We start from the raw sequence: 13,374 nt of genomic DNA on the forward strand, positions 1-13,374 counted from the left end.
AACATTTAACTGCATGAAAGAGTTCAGTGTGATTGCAGATCAATCCACAAAAGGTAGCAATGGAGTTCATAGTTGGAGCAGGAAAACAGGATTTGCTTTTGTCAGTGAGAAGTGCATTCAACTGCCTTGTAAAGGCTGAGGCTCTTGAGTGTTTTTGTGCTTCATTCACAGTCCAAGGAAGATGAAAGTTCTGGCTTTGCCTAGACAGCTGATGCTTTGTCCTGCAAGATGGGAACACTACCAGTTGTCAGTTATGCTACAGCCATCTTCAAGTCATTTTTCCCAGGATACCAGAAACAATATATTTAAGTTCTCCTTGCTCCCCTCCACTCATGCATGTGTTCTCCGTAGGTCATGTAGTGTCACAGATTTGTTTGGATACTCCATGCAGTTTAATTTAAATTAGCCATTTATTCCTGTATACTTGAATAGAGGGTCTCAATCTGCTTCTGGAAGAGTTTAACAAGCTCTGTTCGCTTTGCCTTCAGTGTTGGTGTCAAGAGCCCATTTTCTACAGAGAACATCTCTGTGTGGATGTACAGGTCTCTCACCTATTAAAAGAAAATAATTTAGCACATTACACTTACATAATTGCTTAGAGGAAAAACAACAGTTCTTCCCAGCTTGCTTGAGCTCAGTGCAAGAAGGCACTTAGTCTCAAGAGCTCCAGTAACTAAACTGTTTTTTGATGCAAGTCAAACTCCTTCTGGCTGACACAGCAAGAGAATAGGCTGGAACTACAACACAGCTCCTGCAGCCTATGGTGAACCTCCACTCCATCTCATGGCAATTGCTACTGTTGCCCTGTACAGCTGCCTGTCTCTTGGTCAAGAGACAGGCAGCCAGTCAACATTTCACTACCTACTTCAATCAGTTGTCCTGGGCAGCTGTCTTAGGTCCCATCCTGGCACAGTCAGTAACAGGAATGCAGACTTCCTAGCCATTGCATTAGCAATACAGATGCTTGTGACAAGCAGGATTTGGAAATACTCACTTGTTCAAAGGATTTAAGACCAGCCTCTTTCCCCAGTCTGACCATGTCTTCTAAAATAGCTTTCTTCACTGCCTAGAAGAAACAGAGCAAGAACAGAGTGGGTAAAGCTTCCATTTTGTAATTGCAACTCAGGACCATATCCATTGCCCAGTCAGTTATAACTGAGGTTGGCAAGAATACATGTACATATTTCAGTATTCAAGATTTCCCATATTAAGGCCACTACAAGGTTGTGTCTATCTTCTCATTGGAAAAGAAGCAGTGATAGCCCCTGAAACATCATGAGACATCTATATTTAGTTCCAGCTTTTACTTTAAGGCTGCTTGCATGATTCTCCCAGCATTAAGGCAGTTAAATTTACAAAAAAGGTGGCTAAAAGTGAAGTCAAAGCAATGCAAGATTGGACTTCAGAATTAAACTCTACCTATAACCCACTAAGAAGGTAAAGCCACTCACTGGATTTTTGCACACGTCTTCATAGGAACCTTTTACTCCCAGTTTTGCTGCAAATTCTGGAAGTGTCTCAGGATCAGGAACCACTATACCTATTAGAAAAGACTGAAAAGAAGTGGAAGTAGCCATGTTTAGACCAAAACAAGGCATCTGAAATTACTTTGATTGTCTATGTGAGCTTGATCATGGACAGTATCTCTATACTAAGCCACATCTACATCCCCACCTGTTTCCAGAATTTGGAAGGTAGCTACAAGGACTTTCAAGTCACTTATCTGAGTTCTGACAGCAGTTCAGAGAGTAGGTTGTCCATTATGTGTGCTAAACACTCCAGCAATTACTTTTGGCTGGTTAACAGATTGAAGACTGGCCTCTGCTAGCATAGGTGACACCTCTGTGGCAAAGGAATGGAGAAACTATATAGAACTGGCCTGATGTACAAATCCCATATAAGTATGTAATTACGTTTACCCAACCTGCAAGTTCATTCCAAGATCTCCTTTTCTTTGGTGTCAAGAGGGAAGGCTATAGACAGCCTAAAAAGTCTGAAAGAATATTCCTATAAACATGGCACTCTTGGGAACAGATCTTGCTCAAGGACTCTTGTATATGCAGGCATTTGTGCCCTGGTCTTCTAGAACTCATTGTGGGAGGAATCTTGCAGGATGCTCACTCCTAACATCACTTACCCTCAGGCTTTCCCCATGTACAAAGACCTGGGCTACAGGAGCACTTCTGATATAGACATTTTCTATCTTCTCTGGAGCAATGTATTCTCCTTGTGCAAGTTTAAATATATTCTTCTTCCTATCAATGATCTTCAGTGTTCCATTCTAAAAGTTAAAGGTAGAGGCCATTAGTTTCAAGTATCTGCCTTGCTTCTATAAGAAGCAGAAGATAATGGGTTTGGTTTTGTTGTATGAAAGGCACATGCTAGTCTGGAACTGGTCTTTGCTCTCTACAGAGAGAAGGGGCACTTTGTCTCATTTCTCCAGTTATCTCAGGACATGATGAGACAGCTCCTGTATTCTCTGACAGAAATCAAGACACCTTGCTGTTCTTCACTGTGGAAGTGACATAGTCTCAGCTACTGGCCTAGCAGGTGTTATCTGAGATCTTGTAACCCACTTGGTCTTTGGAGTTTTGCCTGGAGTTACTTGGTGAATAACAAAATACCATGTAAGGCTTTTATCCTAGAATTCCCTTACCCAGCTTTTCAGATTACTGAAAACTAGCCAGGAATTCACATCCAAGGGATTGTTTGTATTAAGCAATTACTCACTGGCAACCATTTCCCTATGTCTCCAGTGTGGAGCCAGCCATCTTTATCAATTGCTTCTGCTGTCTTCTCAGGGTCTTTCAGATAACCCTTGAACACATTTGGTCCTTTAATGCAGACCTATAGCAAGCACAGAACATTGTTAGTCACCAAGTCTTATATTTCAGTATTTCCTGACACACAGGAGATGGCACCTACCTCGCCTTCATTGTTAGAAGAGAAGTAGTTCATTTCTTCCACATCATCTAGTTTTATGATATTACAAGCCAGAGGGGCTCCAACATGGCCTAAGAGAAAAAACAAAAGCCAAGGACAGTTATGTTTTGGAGAGTCTGCTAGCAGCTGGCCCTACTTGATCTAAAGCTAGAAAGACTAGGTCTTAAAGACAGATTGGAAAACTCGGGTGCCCCCTACATATGAAAGACTTCAATGATAGTAGATACTAAATGGCTCTTTGTTCACTGTTTTAGCAATAACTAGTACTGTTTAAAGGAGCCCAACACCAAGTGTTCAAGAAAGTTACTGTAGTGCCGTTTTCAGACAGCTAATGCAGGGTAAGTAGCAGCTAAGTCTCAATGCTTAGAGCCATTTATTGATGTAATCAACCACACCAACCACGTACCACACTTGGCTCTGCAGAATTCCCTCACAGACCCTGGTATTCATTCGCATTTCAACCTCATCATGTTCTGCAGTTACTGTGTTCTCAAAGATGGTGATTTGAGCTTGAATTTAGAGTACCCAATATTAAAAACATCCTTGCTAGGTTGAAAGGTAAATCTTCAAGGTCAGGTAGTCCTTCAGGAAAATAGTCAAGTATCATGTCTGATATTTTAGTCATAATTCTTTGAGTAAAACAAGTTATGTGTGAGCTAAAGCTAGTCTCTTTAAGCCATTTGGGAAGTCCTTGTCCAGTTTTCTCAGCTCTGTACACGCACTCCTTTTCTGTACACTGGGACAGGGTCTAAGCTGACCTATGTCACTTTACACATGAGATCCTTACCTATCCGAGTCAAGAATTTTGGTACCTATTAAGCATACAGGTGACTGATGCTACCAAGAATCACTTTGAGGTTAAGTGCCCAGGATTTAACTTCCATTGAACTAAAAGCAGTACAGCACCTAAGCTTGAGTGCCACTTTCTGTTGACAGCTGTGGGAGAGTTTCCAAGTCTCAGCTACCATACCTGTTGTCCAATCTCCAGGCATTGAGAAAGTGCATCCAGCTGAGCATTCAGTCTGGCCATAAGCTTCAAAGATCTGTGTGAGAAAGGATGAGTATTGTTTGAACATCAAGTCCTTGGTGTGAAAGAGCTCAGTTTCAACTATGCCTGTGCTCAGGTCTTTGTCTTAGGAAGGAAGCCCAGACAATCTTAGCCTTTAAGACTTCTTGGTCTGTCTTATTGGTGTAACCAGATGTGTTTCAAGTTCACCTATCCAAACCTTGCTTTGGTCACCTCATTCTCTGAACTCTGTTCTCAAACATACTACATTGGGAGCTCACTGACTGTCAGGATAAGCCACAAAGCTCAGAGGCAGCTGCCTGGCTTTTGAGTGCTTCATGTTCCTATTTCTGCCGCTCTATTCCTCTTTCCAAAGCCTACAGGATAGTTTTTTGGTAGCATAGTTTGAAGCCAGCCCTGCAGAATTTTGTTCCTGTTACAGTTAACTCGGATCAAGCAGGCTGTAAATACTGAAGACTGACAGCAATCTCCTCAGGTACAAGCTGGGCTGGATCACAGCTGTATCAGTGGTCACTTATTTGAGCATAATCAAACAGGTCATACTTTAAGAAAAAAAAAAAAAAAAGCTTACCTGACAGCCCAGTGCTGCTCTAAGAAATATCAGGACAGAGGGAGATATAGGGGCTGCCCCTGTTACCATTATACGCACTCTTCCACCCATGGTTTCCTACAAGTGAAACAGAAGCCATCAGATCCTCCAGTCTACATTGCTCAGCTTACTTACACTTGGAATAACTTACCTGAACTTTTTTGAAGATTAGCCGATCCCAAATGCTGTCATTTTGAATTATGCCCTGTTTTATTTCAGCCATCTTCATCATTACAGCAAATTTTAACAGGCAACGTTTCACTGGGCTCTTTGCACGACTTTGTATCTGCAGGGAAAAGTACTGGTGACTCTTGGGTTTAACTCACATCTGTACCTCCAGTTCTTGCTTTGTTAGGAGGCACCATATCTTTCTTTGATATTCTAGGGTCTGTCTTCACTACTGCCACAGTCTAGGAGATGAACCAAGTGGCAATACAAATTAGTGTTACTGCTGACATCCTTCAGCCATAGCTTTGAGGGATAGGGATCCTTCCAGCTTTGCATTTGCTTCATTTGCATTCCAAAAGTAAACAAACTTTTTGTCTCTGAACAGCAACAGACAGCCCAGTCATGACTGGATACACTGTTCTTATAGTCCAGGTCAGAGGACTCTTTCCATCTCCTCAGAAAGGATTTTAAAGAATTCTTCCTGCTAAGGACTAATTAACTAGTGGTGATGTTATGATGCATTCAATATTAATTTAAACTTGCATGCTTGCTTAAATACATGAACATGAAGATAATTTAGCTAAAAATTGCTCACATACCTTGTCATATATTCTATTGAGCAGTCTTGGTACAACTGGAAATAGCGTTGGCTTCAAGGTTTTCATGTCATCTGTTAGCAACTTGATGTCTCCTTGGAAGAAACCTACTTTCGCGCCACAGCTGTAGACCACTGTCTAAAAATTGACCAGACTAAGCTTAGTCAAGGATAGTTCTTAGCTTCATTAGCCATAATTATTTGTCTGTGGAAAGCAGCATGATTTCCAGTGCCCAGTGGTAGGAAAGTTCTTGTGTGAATAGGTTTTGAGGCAATACAGAAGGCTATCATACCTTTTACTATAATTGGATTTACAGAAGCTCCCATGCATAGATTAAGTTCAGGCATGCAACTGTGATTTGTAGTCCATGAGAACCACAAAACAAAGTTTCACATTATGGTTCAATACAATTTATATGAGCTTCAACACATTTGTAACAGCTGTTCTATTTTGTTATCTTTTGAGATACCTAGAAATTTAAATAACAAGGCAACGGAATAATTCAACAGCTTGACAAGGAATAGGACAACACATATTCTGTTTTAAATTGAGGTTAAGAGACTGTTCTGGAGACCATTACATGTAGAAGAGTTAGATCCTGCCACGAAGTTGCTAATATTCACTGTAGGAAGCATTACTTAAACAACATGCTGGAGGAAATGCATTAATTGGAAGACTAGCACTTCAGCTTAGGAAACAGACAGGCAGGATGACACAGCGCAGCAGAGTAAACAGTGGAGAACATACCACTGTTTACCTCTGAGTACTAAATCCACTGGCCTTAAACTGCTTCCTCTCCATGTATTAGCTTTCACTACGCTTGACTAAAGTTTTGATGCTGTTAATTTCCCTTGCTGATTTCTTAGTAAATCACAGATTCAGTGAGGGTGGACTGAAGAACAAAGCTTCTTTTAACGAAGATAGTAGCCATATCTTGGAGAAGTTACTAGGCTTTATTTAGTCAGTTCAGAAGTTTTATTTTAGGTAGGTGGTCTTGACCATTTAGGTATGGCTTCTAACAAGTGTTACTGTCTGAACTAGTTCATACATCCAAGAACTTCTACAGAAGCTTAGTAGCATGCACACAGTCTACTTACCTGTACAACTCTCTCAAACATGTGAGCCAAGGGAAGATAGGATATGGTGATATCTGAAGTTGTACACTCAACTGCATTCTAGAGGGGAAAAAAAAAAAATAGAAGTAGGTTAGCACTCCCTGTGTCTGCTTGAGTTACTCTTTAAGTAGAAAGTGAATAAAATTTGGATCACTTTGAATACTTTGAAATAGACACTTGAAATGACTGAAGCAACTCAGGCTCATCCATCACCTCTTCAAAATTTGCAGCTCTCACTCAGCCATACTAGATCAAGATTAGTTTTATGTTTTGGCAAGACTTGAAATAGGGTAGTTTAGTACTCTTGGCATTTAGGACTGACTCATTCTAGAACAACTTCTGTGTAGAAGCCCGTGTTCAAGGTTAAACCAAGTTTCTTGCAATACTATTGTACCATTGAAATATGGGCACTTCAGAAAGCACAAGTTTGCTGGGAATGAATGGTTTGCAGAAAATGCCCACATCAGAGCTAGTTTCATGACCAAGTCACATAGCCTAGAGATCACCATTAGCAGTAGCTTACCTCTGTGCTTCTAAGGAAGGCAGCAGCATTTGCAACAACATTTTGATGTGTCAGCATGGCTCCTTTAGGGTTACCTTTGGAGAGATCGAGCAAAGTCAGCTGTGGCTCTGACTGCTTCTGCTGTCAGTTTCCCGTGTCTTGTTTGGCTCAGTTTGAACTATCTTGGTATTAGGCTCAGTCATAGCATGCATTGTCTTAGGAGATCACAAATATGCCTCAGCTATGGATATTATATAAAGGAAATGTCTACTGAAACAGCAGAGTAATAAGGAGTAGCATAGAGAATGCTGAAACAAGATGTTTCTCTAGCCCCTGTGGATCAGAATACAGACATAGTTAAACAACGAATCTCTTTAACATTAAGACTCTGTATTTTTCATAGGGTAAGACAACATGAATCTGGCTATTCTTCCTCCCAGCTCCAAGAAGCTTTGTCTTAGTATACTTGACTTCTAGTTTTAGTAGGGAAGCATCACCATATATTCTCTTACCTGTGGTTCCGCTGGTAAAACACACAATGCAAAGATCTTCAGGCTTAGGAGGCTAGAGGGGAAAAAGCCACATTAAGATCAACAGAGTAAGGATTATGTTGCCTATCAGTATCTACATACTCTTCCTAAAGTGGGATGAACCAGGAATTCTGTTTGGAAACAGCAAGACAAGATACAAAAATAATCCTGCCAGCCTCCTCTACTAGCAGCATGGCAAGAGGTCTTTTCAGAGACTAGTTTTGCAAGTTTATAACTGTTCCGCAGAGATACTTACAACTGGTTTGCTGATGTTGTTTCTTCCCAGCTCCTGTGTTAGAGAGAAAATGCAGCTTAACAATTGCAACAGAAAGACATGCAACAACAGTAGATGAATAGGTAATTGCATTTCAAATGCAACACTTGTTTTTACTTTGTCTCTTGATACTCTGTCTCATTCAGAGAGATGTTGGTCTTCCTGAATTTAATACACACAGCTTGGAAAAGCTGACTCCTGGGGTTGTGGAAAGCATGAATTTCAGTGTGTAGAAAGTGATCAGAACTACTTAAGGAATTTGAATGTCCTGAGTGGAGATACTTCGTTTTATTTGATGTAGGCCACATCTCTTATACTTTACATTTATGCATCATATCTGGAAGATTAAGCCTAGTATTGGGATGTCAAAGCAGCCAGTAATTTGCACTTACAGTTTCAATTAGACTCAACTGCCAGCTTAGAAGCCTGATAAATCCTGTTACAACTGCACCATGAATTAAGCTAAGGAAGTCTTCAGTTTAATGCATACTGACTGTCCACAACACATTGACACAACATTAGTCAAGTGGTTTGAACTCTGCAAGTCCATTTGGCTAAATATATCAAGTTTCAAATTGACTGCTCATCAAGATCTCGGGTATAAGTGTGACAACTGGATAATCCTTACATTAAAGTGTCATTGTTGCCAGAGAAGGTCCAGATGTCTAGCTGGCAACGTATTCCTCAGCAAGATCAAGCAGAAGCCTTTAGTCACCTACCTCAACCTCCTGCAGCGCTAGAATTTCAACTCCCACTTTAGCTCCTCTGTCCTTAAGCTCTTCATCAAAGAGATCCATAAGAATGATAGTCTTCAGACATGGGGTCTTTTCTTGCTCACAGTTCTCAAGCAACACCTGTGCCTTCTGGGGCTTGTCACAGATCACTATGTTTATGTCAGCTACAGAAAATAAATTACATTTCAGAAGTCTGTTTAGAAGACATGAGGCTAGTGAGTGACAGCTCAGTAGCACATACATTTAGAACATAGCATTGGTTTGTTCTAAAGCCATTTGCATCTGTTCATATGGATTCAGTGGCTGGCTTACAGTGCTAAGAAAGTTCCTCCTACCATGGCCAACTGACTGGGCAAACTTAAGATTCTAGATATACAAAGTGAGGGCAAATGCTGAGGAACTGAAGACAAATATCTTCAGTCACAGTCAAGATATGCATTTAAACTTTGGAATTGCCATAAAAGCTCAGAATTGTCCTCACTGATTGTTTAGGTTTAGCCATCTTCCTTAACTCTAAAGAAATTTAGACCTGTTTGAAAGAGGTAGCTAAAATTCTTGAGTTAATGCCTCAGCTTCCCTGCATGTGCAAGAGAGTTTTATGCAATCACAAAAGCATTTCCCATTAAGTTGGCAGAGGAATTGGATTTGCCTGAACATGCCAGTTCCCCGTTAGCCTAGTAAGTGACAGCTGTGTAGTCCCAAGGCAAGACCTGTTTGCAAGGTTCATCAGCATAACTGTTGAAGAGATTTTGCTTGGCAAATCCTGTTTATGGGTTGGATCCCAGATCATTGTGACAGCAGTGGGTATGTTTTCCCCCCATATCTCCCCTAAGACTGGGTGAAGAAAGTTTGAAGATTTATTCAAGCTTCCTCACCAGTTTCTTCCATGATGGCATGCTAGTTGTTGCTTCTGTAGAACAACAGGCCCTAACCAGATAGATTAAACAGATTTAGGCATATCTTTACCCCTCCTTCCTCCACTCTTTACATCCTACAACTTTAAATCAGAGAGACGCACCTAGCCTTAACTTGCATGCAAGCCTGTCTGCATTGTCCAGTTGTTTGGGAGTTCAAGATTGCAAACCCTCAAATAGCAAATAGTTGAGCACTCTGATTGCAGGATGGTCCACAGGATCTAGCGGGTCTTCAGTGGACCTGCACTCAAGACACTGGGAAGCCCACTGGCTTATTCTAGGCATTGAACCATGTGCCCTGCAAAGCAGCTTCATTTACAGAAATTAAGTGTCTATAAAAGTGTAAGAGCAGTAAGGTTAAAGCTACTTGGATTTTTGCATCAAATTCCCTTGAACTTCAGCCTTCTCAAAACAAAGCTTCTTAGAGAAATCATTATGAAATAATGGAAGTCAAGATTTACCTTTGTTAACAATATATACAATGGCCTCTGGCCCCAGAGTGTCATAGAGTGGAACAGCAACCATTGAGTAAGTGTAGCAGGCATACTCTGAAATGATCCACTGAAGAGAGAAAACAGTACAGCTAAGGAAGACCAGCAGCTCACAAGACAGGATTACCTACAGATTTCATAAAGCTTGACTAGTCCATCCACACATTAGTAGTGGGGGTTGTGTAAGGAGCATGTCCATGAGATTCTTAGGGTAGTGAGGGTTCGAAATCATTGTATTACATGCCTGGCATGGTATGTGCTCAGTCAGTAATAAGGGAACTAGGAAGGGAAAAGCCAGTTGTGATTGTTCCTCATGTGGCCTCAAGCTACTTAAACACAGACCCTCCTCTCTCCCCAAGGTGGCAGAATATTCTGGGAAAGACTATTCAATTTGTTGCTTACCTCTGGCCTATTCTGAGCAAAAATGCCAATAAACTGGTTTGATGATGGTTTGCATCCTTTTTGCAGAAGCCCTGATCCCAGGTATTGAGCTCTGTCCAAAACCTGTAAGATAGTTTTCCCCCACTTTAGTGTTACAAGACAGTATCCCAAATTAAATCATCTGTCAAGTACGATACTCACCTGTTTATATGTCAGCCACTGATAAGGTTGGTTGGGTTTTCTGTAGCCTAAACAGCTTCCATTTCCTAATGGAAGAGTTCAGAAAAGCAATTGTAAAGCTCAGTACTGAAGTTACATAGCACTTCAATGCAACACTTTAAGTGGGAAATATTTTCAGCTAGACATCAAGCTAACTGCGTGGAGTATGGACGTGCACAGCGTCCATAGTTAAGCACTCTGCCCAAACCAAGATTGTAAGACTGTTGGCTTTATCCTTACAAACAATACTCCCAAGATCTGGTGATATTTTCCCATTTCATAACCCATGTGTTGCAAGCTATCATATATTTCCATACATGGGACCCCTGAAGTCACATGTGCACAAATTCATATATGTTGTAAGCAGGCAGTAATTTTACGCTAACACCCACATCATAAGACAGGGCAGAGGTGCTTCTCCCCAACTCCCTCTGATGCTTAGTGTCTGCTGACTCTTCACTGAACTCTACCATCTTAAGCTTCTGATGTTTGTTCCTGCCCAGTCTGCCAACTAAGACTACTTCTAAATTGGGGGGGGGGGGGGGGGGAGGGGGAGAAATACTGTCACTGGTCACTCCGCCCCACAGAAGGCTAGGAAAGCTTTTGCTAGCCTAAATTGTTACTACAGACAAGAGGCAAGGCAAAGACTTTGGAATAATTTTATTTACTTGTGATAGACAAGTACTGACTAGCAGATGCAAAGCTTACCAGAAACATGCAGTCCTCTCTGGAAAACTTCATACAAGGTTTTACCATCTTCAAAGTAATAAGAAAGCAGGTTATTATCTGTCAAGAGTGCACCTCTTCTAGCTCCTCCCTAGGAACAGAGCATAGTTATGAAACAGTGCAGAACAGATGCAATGTCATTTGTTCCTCAGCCATTCTCCCAGCAATCCCCTTTAAAGCATTTCAATAGTATTGCATTGTTAGGGAAGTCTCATTTTCCTTCCTGATTTTGATCTACCCAGTCATCAGTCATATGCAGAAGAATTTTCTAGATGGCCTAGATTAATATTCAATTACAGGTTATTAGAGAGACCTTGACTAAGATTGAGTGCTACCACTTGCCTAGTTACAAGAAGTCTAGCACCTGCCTCAAAGCTGATGCAAAGCATTTAAAACACAGAAAAAAAAAAGTCAGCAACAGCCAAGACCATCTGGTAAAAAGCCCACCTAACCCTGTTGGCAAGAGCTGCTGGTTCTTACTCTTAGTGTCTTAAGACTTCCCTTCTCCCCACCATACTGTTGAGTTGTACACCTGGGAGAGAAGGCTGTGTATATCAGACAGGAGAGTTTCCACTGACATCCAGAGTCAGAATGGATCAGTATTCAGATTAAGCTCAGAAATAGAATAGGCCATACCCACAAGCAGAGTAAGTATTACCTCAATTCCTACTGACTGCTTGTTCAAGTCAACAGGAGGCAAAACAGGTTTTGGCCTGCTTATCACCCACAGGAAGATGCCAACTCCAAATGCAATAAGACTAATCAGTGCTGGTGTTGGGAGCGGTGAGAACAAGACTTGAAGTATCCAGATCATTGTGCTGGATCAGTGGAGCCAGAGTTGAACCTGAAACAAACAGGAGGTTTAGTAGACATGAGTTAGAAGCACTCACTACCTATGAACCATGGTTACCTAAGTAGTTTGTTAAGCAATACTACAAATCATTTCAGCAGTTTGCCCCTAAAGAGTCCTGGTACAATACTGAAGCATGCTTATGCAATGCTTTAAGCTTCTTAAGAAATCTCAAGTCACCTGTCCCCATAAATCTTAATCCATGTTGCATCCACCTCCACAAAAAGCTGAAGCCTGATGAAGTCAGACAAGGAACAGATGTCAATTCTTTCTATTCTAGAGTAAAAATCTGCCTGGGGAAAACCAGTATATAATTTCCCAAATTAAGTATAACCAAAAATACCTACAGTTAAGTGGTGTGAGTAGTGGAAGTAAGAAAACTCCTCAATATTATAGCTGTCCAATAGGAGGGGGTATTGCTAAAATAGTAGGGGTATTGCTAAATTGCATGTTCATTACACCTGCATACATGTCTGCAGGACAAGCAGTATTTTCATCATCAGCTGCTCTTACTGGAAAGCAAGGTTTATGCTGGACAAGTATTTCACATTGTGGAAGTGTGTTCAGCATGAGATACAGCACAAGTCAAAACTGTGAAAGTTACTTCCCACTAGGAAGTGGTGACCTGGAAGTCAATGTGTGCAATGGGAAATACAGAAGCAGTTCTGCTGCTTGCATCCTCCAGTCTCTTCCTTCAAGGGCAAGGAAGGAAAAACTGAGAATGCAGGATTTCTTACAAAAGACAGAGACATCTACCTCAGCCTCCTCCCTCAGAAACAAGTACTTCAATCTCTAAAATGTTCTGGTGTGTTTCAGATTGAACGGCCAAGACAAATCTAGCACAGGTGACTGCTTTTTGTCTGAATCAATTCAGATTTCACCAATTTATCTTTGCTAGTGTCTAAATAGCTATGTAGGACATGACACATCACACTTTGCAAGATGAATAACCACACCCTTTCAAATTCCTTCATACAGAATCAAAGGAACCCGGGTCAGTAGATAGTATTTCAACTAGCAACTAAATCCCTGTACAAGAGTACCAGGCATTCTGGAGCAATGGGCTCCAGTTACCCTTTAACTATAATTCCAAGAAAGTTGAAGGTATTTTCCAAACAGTTCATAAATTCAGCCAGGCCCCTAAGTCATAATTTGGGTCTCTGAACCCAGACTGACCAGAGTTAGTTCACCCATATCTGGTTTATGGTTTTTTTAGTTTTCACTTTCCAGTGGCTGTGTTAACCAGCAATCCTCCCGTGTTCTCTGGTGAGAGAAGGCATGCTTTGCCCGCTCAGCATCTGGATAAGAAACAGTA

General features: G+C 41.1%; 1 protein-coding gene across 3 annotated transcripts; it reads right to left on the bottom strand.

Moving 5' to 3' along the window:
- Window positions 1-269: 269 nt before the first annotated feature.
- ACSL5 (acyl-CoA synthetase long chain family member 5) lies at window positions 270-12,023 on the bottom strand. 3 transcript variants are annotated; one of them, XM_009478868.2, is made up of 20 exons: window positions 11,868-12,023; window positions 11,192-11,300; window positions 10,466-10,530; window positions 10,286-10,387; window positions 9,854-9,953; window positions 8,464-8,642; window positions 7,727-7,759; window positions 7,453-7,504; window positions 6,962-7,035; window positions 6,421-6,498; window positions 5,327-5,461; window positions 4,711-4,845; window positions 4,542-4,637; window positions 3,914-3,986; window positions 2,926-3,014; window positions 2,731-2,847; window positions 2,138-2,281; window positions 1,452-1,553; window positions 995-1,066; window positions 270-551 (listed from the first exon to the last, which is right to left on the bottom strand). In XM_009478868.2, the coding sequence occupies exons 1-20, from the start codon at window positions 12,021-12,023 to the stop codon at window positions 411-413; spliced, it is 2,052 nt and encodes a 683-aa protein (XP_009477143.1). In that variant the 3' UTR covers window positions 270-410. The 3 variants fall into 3 exon arrangements, with proteins under 3 accessions (XP_009477143.1, XP_009477144.1, XP_075574150.1); XM_009478869.2 differs by having other exon boundaries at window positions 995-1,062; window positions 1,448-1,553; XM_075718035.1 differs by lacking the exon at window positions 995-1,066.
- Between the last annotated feature and the right edge of the window lie 1,351 nt (window positions 12,024-13,374).

Source organism: Pelecanus crispus, chromosome 10 (genome assembly GCF_030463565.1).
Source record: "Pelecanus crispus isolate bPelCri1 chromosome 10, bPelCri1.pri, whole genome shotgun sequence".
Taxonomy (NCBI): Eukaryota; Metazoa; Chordata; class Aves; order Pelecaniformes; family Pelecanidae; genus Pelecanus; species Pelecanus crispus.

Bases quoted from the DNA above. Each gene is read 5' to 3' on its own strand.
- ACSL5 (XM_009478868.2), bottom strand. From the start codon at position 12,023: ATGATCTGGATACTTCAAGTCTTGTTCTCACCGCTCCCAACACCAGCA. The intron at 11,301-11,867 runs GTAATACTTACT...CTCTGTTCCTAG, and splicing joins AGCAGTCAGTAGGAATTGAG to GGAGGAGCTAGAAGAGGTGC. The intron at 3,015-3,913 runs GTATGGTAGCTG...TTTTTCTCTTAG, and splicing joins GCCTGGAGATTGGACAACAG to GCCATGTTGGAGCCCCTCTG.